Consider the following 21,308-nt stretch of genomic DNA (forward strand, 5'->3'; position numbering starts at 1 on the left):
AGGAACAGGGCACACTGAATTCTCAAAGTGCACTATAGGCCTGGTGCGTGGTACCGGCACTGGTGGTACCGGGCTGAGGGCACGCACCTCAGGGCGAGTGCGGGGAGAAGGAACAGTGCGTACAGGGCTCTGGAGATGCACAGGAGGCTTGGTGCGTGGTGCCGGAGCTGGAGGTACTGGGCTGGAGACACGCACCACAGGGAGAGTGCGTGGAGGAGGAACAGGGCTCTGGAGACGCACTGGAAGCCTGGCGCGTGGTGTAGGCACTGGTGGTACTGGGCTGGGGCGGGAAGGTGGCGCCGGATATACCGGACAGTGCAGGCGTACTGGCTCCCTTGAGCACCGAGCCTGCCCAACCTTACCTGGTTGAATGCTCCCCGTAGCCCGTCCAGTGCGGGGAGGTGGAATAACCCGCACTGGGCTGTGTTGGCGAACCGGGGTCACCATGCGTAAAGTTGGTGCCATGTACACCGGCCCGAGGAGACGTACTGGAGGCCAGATATGTAGAGCCGGCTTCATGGCACTTGGCTCAATGCTCAATCTAGCCCGGCCAGTGCGGGGAGGTGGAATAACCCGCACCTGGCTATGCACACGTACAGGAGACACTGTGCGCTCTTCCGCATAACACGGTGTCTGCCCGTACTCCCGCTCTCCACGGTAAGCATGGGAAGTGGGCGCAGGACTCCTACCTGACTTCGCCACACTATCCTTTAGCCTCCCCCCCAAGAAAATTTTGGGGTTTCTTCACGGCCTTCTTACCACGCCGTCGTGATAACCTCATTCGCCGGTATCCCTCCACACATTGCTCCATCGAATCCCAGGCGGGCTCCGGCACTCTCCCTGGGTCAACCGACCACCTGTCTATTTCCTCCCAAGTGGTGTAACCCAGATCCGGCTCCTGCTGCCAAGCTATCTCCTCGAAACGCCGCCTCTCTGCTTTTGCTGCCTCCAGCTCTGCTTTGGGGCGGCGATACTCCTCTGGCTCTGCCCAGGGTCCTTTTCCGTCCAGCTCGTCCTCCCATGTCCATTTCTCCTGGTCCCGCTGCTGCCCGTTACTACGCTGCTTGGTCCGAGTTTGGTGGGTGGTTCTGTAACGGCAGCCTTCCCTCTCTTCACTAGAAGAGAGAGTGTAGCAGGGATCGGACCAACACAGTGTAGCCAGTGCTCAACATGTTTAATTAAACGAAAACAGTGAACACTTACAACGAAATAACAAAATGTGGCAAACCGAAACAGTCCTATCTGGTGCAGACAAAACACAGAGACAGGAAACAACCACCCACAATCCCCAACACAAAACAAGCCACCTATATATGATTCTCAATCAGGGACAACGATAGACAGCTGCCTCTGATTGAGAACCATATTAGGCTGGACACAGAAACAGACAAACTAGACACAACATAGAATTCCCACCCAGCTCACGTCCTGACCAACACTAAACAAGCAAAACACATAAGAACTATGGTCAGGACGTGACAAAAAGAACATTCTGGTTGGTTTTTCTTTGGATTTTCTCCTACCATATCATTTGTGTTATAGTCTCATACATTAGTTAAACATTTCTACAAACTTCAAAGTGTTTTCTATCCAATGCTACCAATTATATGCGTATCCTGGCTTCTGGGCCTGAGTAACAGGCAGTTTGTAACGGCAGTCTACTTCGTCCTCCTCCTCAGACGAGGAGAGGCGAGAAGGATCAGAGGACAAATACGCAGCGTGGTAATTTTCCATAATGAATTTAATCAACACAAAACAATACACTATACAAAACAACATACCGTCACAGTCCTAGCTGGTGCAGAACACAGAGACAGGAAATAACCACCCACAATCCCCAACACAAAACAAGCCACCTATATATGATTCTCAATCAGGGACAACGATTGACAGCTGTCTCTGATTGAGAACCATATCAGGCTGAACATAGAAACAGACGAACTAGACACACAACATAGAATTCCCACCCAGCTCACGTCCTGGCCAACACTAAACAAGCAAAACACATAAGAACTCTGGTCAGGACATTAGACAGTTTACTTTGGGCACGTCAGTCAGGCAGAAATTCAGAAAAATAGACCCTAGTTTATTTGTCATATGCACAGGATACAAATGGTACACAGTATAATGAAATGCTGGTTCACCTATCAACAATACGACAGTAATAAGAATAGGAGTAAGTATGTAAAAAATAAAAGCTCAATGAAATATAAATATAATATATTTAGCAGAAATATAAATTCAAGGAAGGCACAAACAATTTACAGTAGGACATTTACATGTGCTGGCGAGGGTGAGTACGGAGAGAAAGTGTTGAATTATGCAGTAAGTTTGTGCAATAATTATATAAGTCCAAAAGCATTAGTCATGGTTTGTGTGTTTGTGCATATCAAATCAAATCAAATTATATTTGTCACATGTGCTGAATACAACAAGTGTAGACTTTATCGTGAAATGCTTACTTACAAGCCCTTTCCCAACAATGCAGCTAAAAAGTATGAAAATTAACAAATAGATCAAAAGAAAATAGTAACACAATATAATATCACAATAAAATAACAATAACAGGCTATATACAACGAGTACTAGTACCGAGTCAGTGTACTGGGGTACAAGATAGTTGGGGTGATTGATTAAGGGTAATATGTACATGTAGGTTTGGTTAGGTGATTGATTGATTGAAGTATTATCTACATGTAGGTAGGTGGTGAAAAGCAGAAAGTCTGGGTAGCTGTTTAATGAACTGTTCAGCAGTCTCATAGCTTTGTGGTAGAGCTGTTCAGGAGCCTTTTCGTCCCAGACTTGACACTCTGGTACGCTTGCCATGCCGTAGCAGAAAAAACAGACTGTGTGGGCATGTGAGTTGATGTGTGAGCAAGTGCATGTCTGCTAACGTGTGAAACTGTTGGTGTAGAGGTGGTCGTCCTGGTTCAGGTGTTCAGCAGTCTGATAGCGTGTGGGTAAAAGTTGTCTCTGAGCCCCGAGACTCGATGCTCCGATACCGTCTGCCAAACAGTAAAGGCGTGAACAGTCTGTGGCTGGGTATGTGGGGTCCTTGATGATGTTACGTGCCTTCCTCAGGCACCGCTTGAAGTTAATGTACTTTACGGCTGGGAGCACGGCACCAGTGATGGGCAGGGACGTCTTCACCACCTGTTGAAGGTCCTTGTGGTCGAGAGTGGAGCAGTTTCCATACCAGCTTGTGATGCAGCCGGTCAAGACGCTCTCAATGGTGCAGCAGTAGAAGTAGGAGAGTATCCGGGGGGACATGCCAAGTTTCTGCATCTGCCTTTGGAAGTAGAGGCGCTGTTGCTCCTCCTTGACCAGAGTGATGGTGTTGTGTGTCCATGTCAGGTTCTCTGAGATTTGGACGCAGAGGAACTTGAAGTCACTGACTCTCTCCACAGCAGTCCCATCGATGTGGATTGGGCATATCCTTCTCCCTGCTTCCTGAAGTTGACAATCACCTCTTTTTTTTGGTGATATTGAAGGATAGGTTGTGGTCCTGGAACCGCACTGCTAGGTCTTTTACCTCTTCCCTTGTCTCATCACTGTTGTTGATCAGGCCTACAACTGTGGTGTCATCTGAAAACTTGGTGATGGAGTTGGTGTTGTGCCTGGCCCTGTGTTAAGAGTCAGTGTAGTGGAGGTATTTTTGAGAGTCAGTGTAGGGGAGGAGTTGTTGCCAATCCTCAGTTGTTGTAGCCTGTGGTCTGCCTGTCAGGAAGTCCAGTATCCAGTTGCAAAGAACGGAGTCTAGACCCAGGGCCCGAGCTTGGAGGGAACAATGGTATTGAATGCTGAACTATAGTTAATGAACAGCATTCTCACATAGGTGTTCCTCTTGTCCAGGTGTGATAGAGCTATATGGATTGCAATGGAGATGGCATCTTGAGTGGATCTGTTGGAGTGGTAAGCAAATTGGAGTGGGTCTAGTGTGTCCGGCATGCTAGCCTTGATGTGTGCCAGCCTTTCAAAGGACTTTATGATGACAGGGGTGAGTGCAACGGGGTGAGTCATTTAGGCATGCAGCTTGGTTTTCTTGGGCACTGGAATGATTGTGGTCTTCTAATTGTTTCTATAGCGAAGACCAATTAAGTGATGGTCGGCCATGAATGTTTTTTGGCCAAATGTCTGTGTTAAGCGTTGACCTAGATTATACATATCTAATTAGGGAATGATGGCCACCACTCACGACCAACTACCAGCAACAGTGTGGAAACAAGGAACAGAGATTTTGACCAATGATTGTCAATACTGTGTGTCACCAAGGATTCACACCCACAGTATCTGGAATGAATTAGCCCTATCAGGATGATGCTCAAGATGCTTCCCATACATCAACATTCACAGCGGATAGAGGAAGCAGGGGCTCACTCTCAAAAAGGACAGGAAGAAAAATGTGCTCACACTTTCAGCCAAAGTTAACTTCATGCAACACTTCCGTTTTGATGGGAAGTGCATCTCCCCAGGGAAGGAGACAACCATCAAGATGCCACAAAATCAAGTTAATGAAGCAATACGTTTGAAATGAATTGGGTTTTTAGTTTAGGGGCAGATAAACAATTATCACTGTGATTACTATTTCGACTACTGGGGGAAAGGAACCCAAGTCACGGTAACTTCTGGTAAGTAGCCTTAACATTCAGACCTAAAAAAGTTATTTAATTATTGACACATGACTATTCAGGTTATTTTGACTGATTTTGTACGAAGTGTTGGTCAGACCATTCACTGTGACGACTACTTTGACTACTGGGGGAAAGGGACCATGGTGACCGTGTCCACAGGTAAAACAAAAACATATTCTGTTTATTTTTGCATTACTATTGAGGTTGGACTTTGAGTTAAAAGTCCCTCTCTCCTAAAGGCTTGAAATATGTATTTTTGGTCTTCACTTGCGGTAGTTTTTGTGCGTTGCGTGTATTGAAAGATTGCACTGTGACTATGCTTTTGACTACTGGGGGAAAGGCACAATGGTTACCGTTTCATCAGGTAAGAAAATGTTTATGATTTCATCAAATGTGTCAGTATTCGAAAAGTCAAATACATGTCGTTTTTTACAACTCGATTCTAGGCTTAATTTTGTCAATTTGCTAAATTGAATTGAGGATCAAAAACAGTAACGGTAGGCCTACCCTATAACAAAGGCATATTCATAATCTGGACAAAAACAACTGAAATTCATTGATGTGATTTTAAAACAAACCTTTAAAAAGTATGATAGGGACAATATTAAATATGGAAACAGGTTTTTGTGCATAGCCTGTATTGGTTATTTGCACTGTGACAACCGTTTTGACTACTGGGGGAAAGGGACAATGGTTACAGTTTCATCAGGTGAGACTATCAAATGAAAATGTCGTAATTTTACAAATAGATTTTGAAGCTGTTTATATTTTTCTGCTTTAGGTTATTAAATTAAAGTTGTGTTACTTTTAATCTGCAATGGAATTAAGATACATGTCTATAATGAAGCCTATTTGAAGTGAAGTGTGCCAAACAAACTTAAAGTAAAACATCATAACCTAACATTACAGTCAACGTAAATATCAGAAAGTGTACAAAATAATAGCGTTCCTTTTGCGCTCTTTCATTAAGATTGGGAATAAGAGGGTATAGAACCTGGGGAGAATGCTTTTTTATACCGCTTGTTAAGGTAATTGAACACAGTGCTACGCTGCTTTTGACTACTGGGGTCAGGGTACAATAGTAACCGTTTCATTAGGTAAGAATCTAATTTTGGTTGAGGCAAGGTATAGTTCATAGTGGAAAATGATCGCTTAAATATAAGGACAAATATTTAATCAATAAAAATATTTATGTTTAATCATTCAAAAACGTATATAGCCTACAGTCCTAACTGCCTGTCTTTTATCAGTGGATATTGTATTTTACGTTTTTGATAACACATTCAACTCATGTGTAACCTATGTGCATGTATTTGGAGTGAACAATATCCTACCTTGGTAATAAATCATCATGTATTAAACCTAGCCTACTAAATAAATGTTAAATAACCTGACGATGTCAAATAGAATAGGTCCTTACAACTGTTAACTATTTTATTTGGTCAGTGTTGGTTGATTTATGTATTTATTTTTTCATGGTGTATTCTATAAAACTGTTTGGCTTTATGGACAATTTGTAACACATTATTTATCTTACAGCTTCAACACCAACTGCTCCGACCTTGTTCCCTCTTGTGCAATGTGGCTCCGGGACCGGAGATATGATGACTCTGGGTTGCATTGCCACTGGCTTCACGCCTGCCTCCCTCACCTTCAAATGGAATGAAGAAGGCGGGAATTCCCTGACTGATTTCGTTCAGTACCCTGCGGTCCAAACCGGTGGAAGCTACATGGGAGTCAGTCAACTCCGTGTAAAGAGAGCAGACTGGGACAGTAAAACATTTGAATGCGCCGTGGAACATTCAGCTGGTTCAAAGGAAGTATCAGTGAAGAAACAAAGTAAGATGTATTTGTTTATCCATTTAATAACATATGTCACTAATAATAATAATAATCATATATTATTGAGTTTAATGTATTTATATCCATGTAGCCTATTAATCTACTAATTTCGTAAAAAACATAGCCTCTGTGATAATCATAATTTGCGGGTTATTTTATGTTTAGTTTTGTTGAAAGACACATTTTTAGAAATCGAAATATTGAAGACAATAAGCTTATGAAATCTGAATAAGACATAAAAATTGCACATATTTTTGCTGGAATATTCCACTGCTGCAAATATGGACTATACAGCCTAGGTTACAATAATTTTGATGCCTACATATTACAATTGTTGTCAACGCGCATACAGTAAGTATAACACCTAAATTACCTGACACCTTAGGGCAAATTAAACAATCAATGCATTAAAACGTAGTCAATTGCTAATTCACTGTAACAATCAACATTTGTGTCACCCACTGTAGAATAAACCATTTAGGCCAATTGTATAAACATTGCTAGGTGTCAGTCTAGTTGTGGGGAATGTGCTATGGCACTAGGATGAGGGTTGGTTGGAGTGGCTGTAGCTTGCCCCTTTAGTTGGGACTATTTAAGCCATCTCCCTAAGAAGGCATGCTACAAACAGTGTTGAGCTCTTCTTGCTTTCGTCTGCCACCATAAGTATTCTATGTCCACAGTCTAAGACTTTATATATTTTGATATACACTTTTTAAAATTAAAATAGAATATTAGAATATTTACTTGAATAGTACCGATTCAAAGTTTGGTAACATAATGACAGTACAAACAGCACAAACCGTCATTCTGTTACCGAACTTTGTGTCTACACTGTTCTTCAAGTAAATGTGTTTTTGTAAAATTTTCTGTGGAAATTGTAAAAAGGAGTCCTTGTGGATAGAGTCGCATGGTTTGTTTAACTTTGCAATCTCTGGTTTTTGGTTGAAAAACATTTTAGAAGTGAAAAATCGGAGTCTCACTGTCACTGTTACCTGAAATTTCCCATAAGCTGTTTAGGTGTTCTATTCATCTTTACTGTGCATTTGTAGCCTATGCCAGCTTCTGCAAATGTATGTTGTTTTCTCTCTGCTTCTGCATATATATATATATATATATATATATATATATATATATATATATATATATATATATATATATATGTGTGTGTGTATGTTTGTTTTTTAGTGGAATATCTGCAGCACCCGTCTCTTTACGTAATGACCCCCTCTAAAGAGGAGATGGCAGAAAATAAGACGGCTTCCTTCGCCTGCTTTGCCCATGACTTTTCACCCCGTACACACACAATCACATGGACGAGGACGGAAAAGGGAACAGAAAGGGAAGTTGTATCTGACTTCAAGAGTTCTTGTGAGAGTGAGAAGAAGAGTGAGAAAACTCTGTACAGCTCAACCAGCTATCTCAGGGTCAATGAGAGTGAGTGGAAGAGTGAAGAAGTAACATTCACTTGCGTCTTTAAGAACAAAGCTGGAAATGTGAGGAGAACTGTGGGCTACACTTCATCAGATGGTGAGTAGAACACGTCAGATTATCTTCTCTTGGTATCTTATTACAGCAGCTTCAAGAGGCAGGGATTTTGTGACAGAGCTCCAGGCCAGATTGAAAAGTTAGCACATTTTTCTAATTAGCACTTAAAGGTTTATCTTAAATTGCATCAAGATAGCCCATGCATGAAAAAGGATTGATTGTAATCAGCCAGCTGGAGGGAAAACAGAATAGCCTACATTGATCCAAAACATACCAATCAAATAAAATAAAATTGATCCAAAACATACAAACTGTTTACATTTTAATTGCTGTTGTCACAAACAGCTTGGTGAACATTCCTTACATCCTTTCTCAGCAGGTCCACCCCATGAACATTCAGTAGTCATTAAGATCACCCCGCCGTCTCTTGAGGATATGCTTATGAACAAAAAAGCTGAGCTTGTGTGCAATGTCGATGAAGTAGTTCCTGGCTTCATGAGCGTCAAATGGGAAAATGACAATGGAAAGACCTTAACCAGCCGGAAGGGTGACACTGACAAAATTGCCATACTAGACATCACTTATGAGGACTGGAGCAATGGGACAGTATTCTACTGCGCTGTTGATCACTTGGAAAACCTGGGGTCCTTGGTAAAGAAAGCCTACAAGAGGGAGACCGGTAAGACAAACTGCTTTGGTTTCCCTCTCACTTTTCTTTTGACTAAACTGGGATTTCATTTTTACGATGTTTCAAAACCTATCAAACAGATATCCAATTGGTCATCTTCTGGGAATTAAAAATGATGATAGGAGATTGTGTAGACCAGTAAAAAATGACTTTAATTGTTTAATTGCAAGGAACCCAATGGAGCTGATGGCAATTTGATCTGATTAAATCAGATGATGACAGACTGCAAAATGACAAAATGCTTGTCTATGATGGGTCCCTTTGGTCTCTCAAGACGAAACTCCTGTGGGGGAAGACATTGTTTGGTTGGCTTCATATAGGCAGCATTTAGCAAAATGTAAATTGTTTGCCAAGTACTTGCATGGAGAGAAGCCCTGACTGTTCTCTCGTGCTTCCAGGAGGAGATCCACAGCGTCCATCTGTCTTTCTGCTGGCTCCAGCAGAACAAACTAGTGATAATACGGTGACCCTGACTTGCTACGTCAAAGACTTCTACCCCAAGGACGTTTTAGTGGCTTGGCTTGTTGACGATGAGCCGGTGGAGAGAACGATCAGTTCAGCATTGTACCAATTCAACACCACTAGCCAGATTCAATCAGGAAGGACCTACTCTGTCTACAGTCAGCTCACAATTAGCAATGACTTGTGGAAGAACAAAGAAGTGGTGTATAGCTGTGTAGTTTACCACGAAAGCATGATCAAGTCCACAAAAATGATTATGAGAACCATTGACAGAACCTCAAACCAACCCAACCTAGTTAACCTCAGCTTGAATGTGCCTCAGAGCTGCAATGCCCAGTAGAGGTTGTGTTGTGTTTTGTTGATGTGTGTTGCTGCATGTTACCTCTGCTGTTTGTGTCAGTGACATAACATGTTGTGTGTCTTTTAAATGCAGAATTAAAATAAAAATAAAAACTTTCAATCATTAATCCTGTTGATGTACTGTGTCATGCAGGTCCTACTCATGTCTGTCCCGTCTCCCCACTTTTGTGCAAAGCTTCAGTATCTCTGTTTGGGGGAAATGTCAACTCTCACACTACTAGAACTAATGGTAAAGTGACAATACAAGTCAAGCAAAGTATCGATGCTTTACATTTGCAATCAGGTCACAATAATCATAAAATATATCTGTAATACAGTAATGGTGGACACTGAATAATGTATTAGTATAAAGCGTATTTTGCACACTGAGCTATGGTCTTGTACACAATAGAGAAGTGATATATACTCACATTGATAAAATGTTCCCCTGATGATAGGAATGAACTATGGAAGTGTAGCTCTAGCATTAGCGACCTAGTTGTCTGCTGTTTCAGATATTCTCCTCGTGTCTTTGGTGTAATCAGATGTAGTGCATTGAACTTAATCAGGTGTTCCTGTCTGGTTGTTTGGCTTTGTGTGCTTCTGTTCCCTCTACTGGGTCTCACCTGTAGAAATGCTATATGTCTGTTCTATTGATTCAAAGTCTACCACCTTGGGTTTGGAAATGGATGAGATGTGACTAGGGTTCGTTCACAAGAAGCAAGCCAAGCCAAGTAGAAGTTGGAAGTCCCCATTGATTGGCAAGTGTGCCGTTTGGCCAAAGCAAGTCAGGGTCACCTTCACTGCTGGTTTGATATCCTCATGTTTTAGATCTTCAATGTGTTGTATTCGTTAAGTAATAACTCAGTAATGGATGAAAGGTCACAGGGGATGAGGCAGAAAAAACATGCTCAAGTCCAATAGACAAAGCATGCTTTAGATTATTGTCTCATGTCCTACCAAATATCACAGTATTATCTATGACTGATACCAGAGACAGTATTATCTATGACTGATACTGGAGACAGTATTATCTATGACTGATACCAGAGACAGTATTATCTATGACTGATACTGGAGACAGTATTATCTATGACTGATACCAGAGACAGTATTATCTATGACTGATACTGGAGACAGTATTATCTATGATTGATACCGGAGAGAGTATTATCTCTGATTGATACCGGAGACATTATTATCTATGACTGATACCGGAGACAGCTGTACTATGCATGGTTTCCCATAAAACAGTTCAAAGTATACCCATTCCAACCGTTTGACACTTATTGATAGCCCCTTTAGATCTGCATGGAACAGTAAGGGTAGGCTACATGCAATACGGTGAAAACTCCCCCTTGTTAACAAGATGGCTGGAGCTATGGCGGAGCTAAGATCTATAACAAATACTTTCAGATTTCTTAGGAGCCGTGAAGAAGTGTCCAGAAGTTGGGGTTTGTGATTGGGTTTCAGACTGGGCACCAGAGGGATGAGTAACCGTTTTGACTGCCTACTGACACTGTTCTCATGTCCACATGCAGAGTGTCTCGTGTTGACTGACTGTCCATGCAGCAACACCATGGAAACTGACAGGGACAGCATGGGAAAAACAGCCTTCACCTTCATCATACTCTTCCTCATAACTCTGCTGTATGGCGTTGGAGCAACTGCCATCAAGGTAATGCCTTTTTGGGAATCTGGGGTTTTTACTAAATGGGATAAGCTTTTGTCAGATTTTACTTTTTGTAGCAGGTTAGGGGAAAGGGGGATACCTAGTCAGTTGTCTTGCACATTTAACCCAACCCCTCTGAATCAGAGAGGTGCAAGGGGCTGCCATAATCAACATCCGCATCTTCAGGGCTGAGGGAAATGTGGGTTAACTGCCTTGCTCAGGGACAGAACAACAGATTTGTACCTTGTCAGCTCAGGGACTCGAACCAGCAACCTTTCGGTTACTGACCCAATGCTCTAACCACTAAGCTACCAGCCGCAGCAGGTTAGGAGAATTAACGTAGCAGGTTAGGAGAATTAGTTTACGGTTAGGAAAGAGGTTAGGGTTAGCTAAAATGCAAAAAATAAACAAAAGCTGTATCCCTTCTAGTGTGAAAGGAAGACATTTTGGTTTTGAAAGTTCCATAGTCTGTATGGATCCATATTCAAACAAACAATCCATGTATATGTGGTAGAACTTTCAGTAGCAACATGAACAGATTCTAGCAAGATAAGAATGTACACATAGGCCTATTTTGTGTGTTGCAATTCTCTGCAAGAGGCATACTAGTGAGAGGGAATAAGCTAAATATATTATATATAACTTACAATATAACTATATTATTATATAGGCCTAATAGTTATATTATATATAAGTATATTCAATTTACACAAGTAATTTCTTTGAAGTGTCAGCTAATACAAATAATAATTGCATCTAAATAGATGTCACAATTATTGTAAGTAATTTAAGTGAACAAATGTTTGCTTCTTATTTCAGGTGAAATGAAGAAACTGAGTTTGAAGAAGATATAACTTTTCATACTTACAATATATGAATGGATACAATAAATGTAACTGTTCTCCTGCTTGTCTTTATTGTTGATTTTGTTTGAATAGTTCAACTGTAGAGGTTAAATTTGTAAATATTTCATTGTGTCTTTTAAAACTATTAAGATAATAAAAGTGTAACTGAAGTGAACAACAGTGTATTGTTCTTCCCTTAACATTTCTCCATTCCTTAGAAAGAAAATGCAGCTAGAATGATGCATTATAATGTATTATAAACATTGAGGAAACACATTTCTTATTTACGGTTACATCAGTATATGTGTTTTAAAAGGTATTTTAGAACTGCGTGGCTGTTGTGATGTGTAGATGAATCTACAGTAAGTAATATACATCTTATTTTTGCTGGATGCTACATACTGGGTCCTGCTTGAACACATCTGGAATCAGTGGGCCTTGCTACACTTGGTATGCAAACTATTCAGAAATAGCTTGATGGGTTGTCAAAACAACGAAAGTGTAACACCAAGTGGTAAGAAGTTACATAACCAAAGCAGAGTAGAGAACTCTTAATGTAAATAGCTCAGAAACATGCAAATGGCAACTGATTTCCTTAAGCAGAAGTAGACCTCACACCTGGCTTCTGATACACACGGTTGCTCAGCAACATGTTTCACTTCTGTTTTTTGGGAAGCTTTTTTGGGACCAGGGTGTTACCCCACGCTTCTGCCTGCTGCATTCCCTGTTCGCTGAGGCCTGTCCTCCTCTAACACCTGCATTTCACAACCCTCCATCTCCACATCTGACCACTACCATTACCAGTTCTCAGTGCCCCGCCAGCCAGCTACCTAATAGGTCCATAGCGCCATCTAGGCTATGTTAAAAGTCATTACACTCAACCCAGGCCTGATTTTCATAGACTGGGTTACTTTAAACTGCACTAAAAAAAGGTATGAAGAATTTTATTAAAAGTTTACAATCTGACTTTTTTCTGACATCTTGTTAATCACCAAATCAGAAAAAAATGTAAAAGTCAAAAATGTGGCCCTGAAATTTCCTCCTCCTTCCACTTTGTATTAGTGCAGCGGGTCATTCCTCCAAATATCACCCTGTATCCTCTCTGGGAGGAACTGGAGGGAGGTTCAAAGGTGGGACTCCTCTGCATCCTGAGTGGGTTCTACCCTGACAAGCTGAGTGTGGAGTGGCTGCTGGATGACAAGACTGTGACCACCTCTCCAGTCCAGCGGAAGCTGCAGAGTGTAGAAGGTGAGGAGAAAACATTCAGCCTGAACAGCCAGCTGGAGCTGGACCGGAGCCAATGGACTCAAGGGTCAGAGGTCACATGCAAGGCCACCCACAATGCAGCACAAGGACCACCTCCAGGAGCACCCGTCTCCAGGACCACCAGCATTTGCTCAGGTGGGTTTCAGTGACAGAACTGTGTATTGGGCCAGAGGATGGGTATAGAATACTGTACAATTGAAAAACATAGTAACAATCCAAATCTGCAAGTCTTGTGACTTCTCCATCTGTTTTCCTCTCAGCGTTTCCCTTGTCTACTCCATCCATCCACCTGGAGACCCCCAGATTCAGGACAGTGATGACACAGACTGAGGTAACAGCTACATGTGTGGTCCATTACGCGTATGATGCTACAGTAACCTGGCTTCTGGATGGATTAGACCAAACCAGTAGGACCCCAGTGAACCAGGCCAGCAGCACAACTCAGAGCACCAGCAGTAACCTGACTCTTCCCTCAAGCCAATGGAAAACCCTGAACACAATAACATGCAGAGCTGAACATCGCTGCTTCAACTCCACAGAGAAGACCAGTAATGTTAAAGGTTAGAATGGAACTTTGTGATCATATATTTGTATTATTTTGTTATTTATTGAACCCTTATTTAACTAGGCAAGTCAGTTAGAAACAAATTGTAATTTACAATGACGGCCTACCAAAGGCAAAAGGCCTCCTGCGGGGATAGGGTCTGGGATTAAAAATGAATAAATAAATAAAATATAAATATAGGACAAAACACACATCACGACAAGAGAGAACACTACATAAGAAAGACCTAAGACAACAACATAGCAAGGCAGCAACACATGATAACACAGCAAATCAAATCAAATCAGAGTTTTTTTGTCACGTGCTCCAAATGCAACAGGTGTAGACCTTACAGTGAAATGCTTACTTACAGGCTCTAACCAACAGTGCAAAAAAGGTATTCAGTGAACAATAGGTAAGTAAAGAAATAAAAACATCAGTAAAAAGAAAATGAAAAAAAGTAGTAGGGAGGCTATGTACAGTAGCGAGGCTACATAGTGACACCGGTTAGTCGGACTGATTGAGGTAGTATGTACATGTAGATATGGTTAAAGTGACTCCTCCCTATAGGCTGTCTCGTCATTGTCGGTGATCAGGCCTTCCACTGTTGTGTCGTCTGCAAACTTAATGATGGTGTTGGAGTTGTGCCTGGCCATGGAGTCGTGGGTGAACAGGGAGTACAGGAGGGGACTGAGTACGCACCCCTGGGGGGCTCCAGTGTTGAGGATCAGCATGGCAGATGTGTTGCTACCTACCCTCACCATCTGGGGGCAGCCCGTCAGGAAGTCCAGGATCCAGTTGTATAAGGAGGTGTTTAGTCCCAGGATCCTTAGCTTAGTGATGAGCTTTGATGGTACTATGGTGTTGAATGCTGAGCTGTAGTCAATGAATAGCATTCTCACATAGGTGTTCCTTTTGTCCAGGTGGGAAAAGGCAGTGTGGAGTGCAATAGAGAACGCATCATCCGTAGATCTGTTTAGGCGGTATGCAAATTGGAGTGGGTCTAGGGTTTCTGGGATAATGGTGTTGATGTGAGCCATGACCAGCCTTTCAAAGCACTTCATGGCTACGGACGTGAGTGCTGCGGTTCTGTAGTCATTTAGGCAGGTTGCATTCGTGTTCTTGGGCACGGGGACTATGGTGGTCTGCTTGAAACATGTTGGTATTGCAGACTCAATCAGGAACATGTTGAAAATGTCAGTGAAGACACCTGCCAGTTGGTCAGCACATGCCTGGAGCAGACGTCCTGATAATCCTTCTTGACCCGCAGCCTTGTGAACGTTGACCTGTTTAAAGGTCTTACTCACGTCGGCTATGGAGAGTGTGATCACACAGTCGTCCGGAACAGCTGATGCTCTCATGCATGCCTCAGTGTTGCTTGCCTCGAAGCGAGCATAGAAGTGATTTAGCGCGTCTGGTAGGCTAGTGTCACTTGGCAGCTCACTGCTGTGCTTCCCTTTGTAGTCTGTAATAGTTTGCAAGCCCTGCCACATAAGACGAGCGTCGGAGACAGTGTAGCACGATTCAATCTTAGCTCTGTTTTGGCGCTTTGCCTGTTTGGTGGTTCATCAGAGGGCATAGCAGGATTTCTTATAAGCTTCCGGGTTAGAGTCCCGCACCTTGAAAGCGGCAGCTCTCATATCCATGTCATCATTCAGCCACAATTCCGTGAACCATAAGATATCACAGTTTTTGATGTCCAGTTGGTAGGATATTCGTGATCGTACCTCGTCTAATTTATTGTCCAATGATTGCATGTTGGCGGTAACGGCAGCTTTCCCACTCGCTTCTGTGGATCCTTACGAGGCACCCCGCTCTGTGTCCTCTGTACCTGCTGTCACGTTCGTTAAAATAAGTGGACCAAGGCGCAGCGTGCATAGAGTTCCACATATTTATTAACCTCTCTGGTATAAGTGGGACGGTAGCGTCCCACCTCGACAACAGCTAGTGAAATTGCAGGGCGCCAAATTCAAAACAACAGATATCCCATAATTAAAATTCATCAAACAAACAAGTATTATACACCATTTTAAAGATAAACTTCTCCTTAATGCAACCGCTTTGTCAGATTTCAAAAAGGCTTTCGGCGAAAGCACACCACGCGATTATGTTAGGTCAGCGCCTAGCCACAAAACCATACAGCCATTTTCCAACTAAGGAGAGGAGTCACAAAGTCAGAAATAGCGTTAAACTGAATCACTTACCTTTGATGATATTCATCTGGTGGCACTCCCAGGTCTCCATGTTAGACAATAAATGTTAGTTTTGTTTGATGTCCCTCTTTCTGTTCAAAAACGTCAGTTTTGTTGGTGCGTTTAGTTCAGAAATCCAAAGGCACAATGCGCACTCTCAACATCAAGACGAAAAGTTAAAAAAGTTCAATAAAAGTTAGTAGAAACATGTCAAACGATGTTTACAACCAATCCTCAGGTTGTTTTTGTCATAAATAATCAATAATATTTCAACCGGACAAAAGCTTTGTCAATAGAAAGGCGTGTTTCCAAATCACGCGCATCACTCGTGTCTGGAAATGTCCACTGTCTACTCATTGAAAGTGCTGTATCTCCCTCGTTTTTCAGAGTAATAGCCTGAAACAATGCCTAAAGACTGGCTACATGTAGAGGAAGCCATAGAGATTGTGAACTGGGTCCTAAGTCTTTGTATGGTGGATAGGCTTTCAATGGAAAAACAGCCTTTCAAAATAATAGTACTACCTTGTTGGATTTTCTTCAGGTTTACGCCTGCCATATCAGTTCTGTTATACTCACAGACATTATTTTACCAGGTTTGGAAACTTTAGAGTGTTTTCTATCCAAATCTACAAATTATATGCATATCCTAGCTTCTGGGCCTGAGTAGCAGGCAGTATAATTTGGGCATGCTTTTCATCCAAAATTCCGAATGCTGCTCCTACCCTAGTGAAGTTAAGGTGAAACTTCAAAGAATACAAAGAATAAACGAACGTGCAGTTTGTAGCGGACATTGGCACTAGACAAAACAATATCCCACAACGCAGGTGGGAAAAGGACCACACTACGTATGATCCCCAATTAGAGGCAACGATCATCAGCTGCCTCCAATTGGGAACCGTACTCACACCAACAAAGAAAGTAAAAACTAGAAAACCCCCTAGTCACGCCCTGACCAAAAACACCATAGAGAACCCAGAGGGCTTTCTATGGTCAGGGCGTGACAGTACCCCACCCCCACCCCCACCTAAAGGTGCAGACTACGACCGCAAAACCTGAAGCTAGATGGGGAGGGTTAGGGTGGGCAACTAGCGTCGGTGGCGGCTCCGGTGCAGGACGTAGCACCCTCTCAGACCACGGATCCGGCCATGAAGCTGGGCTGAACGCCGTGCCCGGACTCGGCACTATAACAGAGGAAGGCTCCGTCCATGGAGCGGGACTGTATGCCGTGCCTGGACTGGGCACCGGCGCAGATGAAGGCTCCGGCCATGGAGCGGGACTGGACGCCGTGCCTGGACTGGGCACCGATGCAGGAAGCTCTGGACTGTGAACCGTCGCTGGAAGCTCAGGGCTGGTGACACACTCTTCAGGGCGAGTCCGGGGAGCTGGCACAGGACGTACCGGGCTGAGAAGGCGCACTGGAGGCCTGGTGCGCAGAGCCAGCACAGGTTTCACCAGACTGATGACACGCTCTTCAGGGCGAGTGTGGGGAGCCGGCACAGGACGTACTGGGCTGGGGAGGCGCACTGGAGGCCTGGTGCGCGGAGCCGGCACAGGTTTCACCGGACTGATGACACGCTCTTCAGGGCGAGTGCGGGGAGCCGACACAGGACGTACCTGGCTGGGGAGGCGCACTGGAGGCCTGGTGCGTGGAGCCGGCACAGGTTTCACCGGACTGATGACACGCTCTTCAGGGCGAGTGCGGGGAGCCGGCACAGGACGTACCGGGCTGGGGAGGCGCACTGGAGGCCTGTTGCGTGGAGCCGGCACAGGTTTCACCGGACTGATGACACGCTCTTTAGGGCGAGTGCGGGGTGCCGGCACAGGACGTACCGGGCTGGGGAGGCACACTGGAGGCCTGTTGCGTGGAGCCGGCACAGGTTTCACCGGACTGATGACACGCTCTTCAGGGCGAGAGTGGGGAGCCGGCAGAGGACGTACCGGGCTGGGGAGGCGCACTGAAGGCCTGGTGCGTGGAGCCGGCACAGGTTTTACCGGACTGATGACACGCTCTTCAGGGCGAATGCGCTGCAGAATACACCAAACCAACATCTCTCTCCGATCTCCCTCCTCACACTGCTCCATCGACTCCCCGACGGTCTCTGGCTCTCTCCTCAGCTCGACCAACCACCCCTTGTGCCCAACCCCCCAAAAAATCTTGGGGTTTCTGTGGCCGTGGACCCCGGCGTCGCCGCTGTCCTCCTGTACTCCTTGGCGACTCCCGCCAAAGAAGGGTCTCGCATCTACCCATTATTTCCTCCCATGTCCAGCTCTCCTTTTCCTCCATGGCACGCTGCTTGGTCCTGTAGTGGTGGGATATTCTGTCACGTTCGTTATAATGATTGGACCAAGGTGCAGCGTGCGTAGAGTTCCACATATTTATTAAGGTGAAACTTCAAAGAATACAATGAATAAATGAACGTGCAGTTCGTAGCGAACATTGGCACTAGACAAAACAATATCCCACAATGAAGGTGGGAAAAGGACCACACTAAGTATTATCCCCAATTAGAGGCAACGATCATCAGCTGCCTCCAATTGGGTACCATACTCACACCAACATAGAAAATAAAAACTAGAAAATCCCCTAGTCACGCCTTGACCAAAAACACCATAGAGAACCCCGAGGGCGCTCTATGGTCAGGGCGTGACACCTGCGTCTCTTCCTCTTGCAAATAACTGGGATGTTGTTCTTGTCGGGTGTTAGCAATATGTCCTGTGCGTCCTGCTTGTTGAAGAAAAAATCCTTGTCTAATCCGAGGTGAGTGATCGTTGTCCTGATATCCAGAAGCTCTTTTTTGCCGTAAGATACGGTTGCAGAAACATTATGTACAAAATATGTTACAAATAACACGAAAAAAAACACATAATAGCACAATTGGTTGGGCGCCTGTAAGACTGCTGCCATTTCATCCGGCGCCATTGGTAGCAACACAACATAACAACAACATAGTGGAAACACAACATGGTAGCAGCACAAAACATGGTACAAACATTATTGGGCACAGACAACAGCACAAAGGGCAAAAAGGTAGAGACAACAATATATCACACAAAGCAGCCACAACTGTCAGTAAGAGTGTCCATGATTGAGTCTTTGAATGAAGATATATACAGAGAGAAGTACAGCAAAACATTCACTATTCTTCTGTCCTCCCCTATAAAAAGTAGACATTATTGACACTGAAGTCAAATCAGTGTTTCTTTCTCCTGTTAACCCCTCTCCTCTGTGTGTGTGTTCTCCAGGACCTTCAGTGAGCAGCACTACTACAGTGCTGATCAGGAGGTCTCTCCCAGAGTTACTGAAGGGAGACAGTGCTGTGCTGGAGTGTGCCATCACACAACTCTCCTCCAGTGACCTCTACATCACCTTTCAGGCCAATGAGGTTGATTTTCCTGAGAAACAGTATGTTGATCTGCCTGCCTCCAATGGCCCCCATTCACTCATCAGACGCTTCTCTGTCCCCACATCACACTGGAAGAAAGACAACACCTTCACTTGTAAAGTGAACCAAGGCTACTCCAACAGCTGGGTGTCTAACTCAACAGGAAAGCTTTTTGGTAGGTGAACTTCTCTCATCTGACCCAATTATACCTTCTCAAATGCTTGAAAATGTAGAAAGGCCTACCAACATGAATTATCTTTCCATTGTTTGTTTTATGATCTTCATTCAGCACTCCAGGGCTAAAATTGAAAAAGGAAATGGTGTTCTTTCCAGGTGAACTGTCCATGGAACTCCTTCTAGTCCCCAGTGAGGAGCCGTCTGGCTCAGCGACCCAGAAACTCATGTGTTCTGGGTGGGGATTCAACCCTAAGATCAAGTGGCTCTCTGGGTCTGAACAGAGGTCTGCAGCAGACAATGAGATAAGGATGGGGGAAGACGGACATGTGGCAGTAACCAGTCATATCACAGTAACACAGCAGGAGTGGAATGAGGGGAAGGACTTCATCTGTGAGGTAGATGACAAAGATCTTCAGAAAACTGTCAGGAAGAGCACTAGTTTGTGCACAGGTAGGTTGTAAACTTACAGAAGCACCTTACCTGTTTAAAGTGTTGCTTCAAAAGTCATAAATCATAACATAATTACCTTGTAGTATAAAAAACGATTATACGATTTTATTTCCACACTCATCTGTTTTGCTCTCAGTTTTTCCCTCGTCTACTCCATCCCTCCACCTGGAGACCCCCAGATTCAGGACAGTGATGACACAGACTGAGGTAACATCTACATGTGTGGTCCACTCTGCGTATGACGCCAAAGTGTCCTGGCTTCTGGATGGAAAAGACCCAACCAACGGGACTGCAGTGAACCAGGCCAGCAGCACAACTCAGATCACCAGCAGTAACCTGACTCTTCCCTCAAGCCAATGGAAAACCCTGAACACAATAACATGCAGAGCTGAACATCGCTGCTTCAACTCCACAGAGAAGACCAGTAATGTTAAAGGTTAGAATGGAACTTTGTGATCATATATTTGTATTTTTATTGAACCCTTATTTAACTAGGCAAGTCAGTTAAGAACAAATTGTTATTTACAATGACGGCCTACCAAAAGGCAAAAGGCCTCCTGCGGGGATGGGGTCTGGGATTAAAAATGAATAAATAAATCAAATATAAATATAGGACAAAACACACATCACGACAAGAGAGGTAACAGAACACTACATAAGACAACAACATAGCAAGGCAGCGACACATGACAACACAGCAAATCAAATCAACGTTTTTTGTCACGTGCGCCAAATACAACAGGTGTAGACCTTACAGTGAAATGCTTACTTACAGGATCTAGCCAACAGTGCAAAAAAAGGTATTCAGTGAACAATAGGTAAGTAAAGAAATAAAAACAACAGTAAAAAGACAGTGAAAAATAGCAGTAGCGAGGCTATGTACAGTAGCGAGGCTATAACAGTAGCGAGGCTACATACTGACACCGGTTAGTCGGGCTGATTGAGGTAGTATGTACATGTAGATATGGTTAAAGTGACTATGCATATATGATAAACAGAGAGTAGCAGTAGCGTAACAGATGGGTTGGCGGGTGGCGGGTGGTGGTTGGCAGGACACAATGCAGATAGCCCAGTTAGCCAATGTGCGGGGGCACTGATGGTTGGGCCATTTGAGGTAGTATGTACATGAATGTATAGTTAAAGTGACTATGCACATATGATAAACAGAGAGTAGCAGCAGCGTAAAAGAGGGGTAGGGGGGCAAACAATGCAAATAGTCCGGGTAGCCATTTGATTACCTGTTCAGGAGTCTATTGGCTTGGGGGTAAAAACTGTTGAGAAGCCTTTTTGTCCTAGACTTTGCACTCCGGTACCGCTTGCCATGCGATAGTA

The 21,308-nt window shown here is 43.7% G+C and overlaps 1 protein-coding gene across 5 annotated transcripts; it reads left to right on the forward strand.

Annotated features, from left to right (window-relative positions):
* Positions 1–4,358: 4,358 nt before the first annotated feature.
* Positions 4,359–20,412, forward strand: LOC129843391 (uncharacterized; the record flags this gene model as incomplete). 5 transcript variants are annotated; one of them, XM_055912098.1, is given in 7 exon segments in its annotated part: positions 4,359–4,628; positions 6,171–6,470; positions 13,027–13,365; positions 13,491–13,790; positions 19,210–19,524; positions 19,683–19,976; positions 20,113–20,412. In XM_055912098.1, coding segments are annotated over 6 exon segments (1,786 nt in total), but the record flags the coding sequence as incomplete, so codon positions are not given.
* Between the last annotated feature and the right edge of the window lie 896 nt (positions 20,413–21,308).

The sequence above is a fragment of the Salvelinus fontinalis genome, unplaced genomic scaffold, assembly GCF_029448725.1.
Source record: "Salvelinus fontinalis isolate EN_2023a unplaced genomic scaffold, ASM2944872v1 scaffold_0128, whole genome shotgun sequence".
Taxonomy (NCBI): domain Eukaryota; kingdom Metazoa; phylum Chordata; class Actinopteri; order Salmoniformes; family Salmonidae; genus Salvelinus; species Salvelinus fontinalis.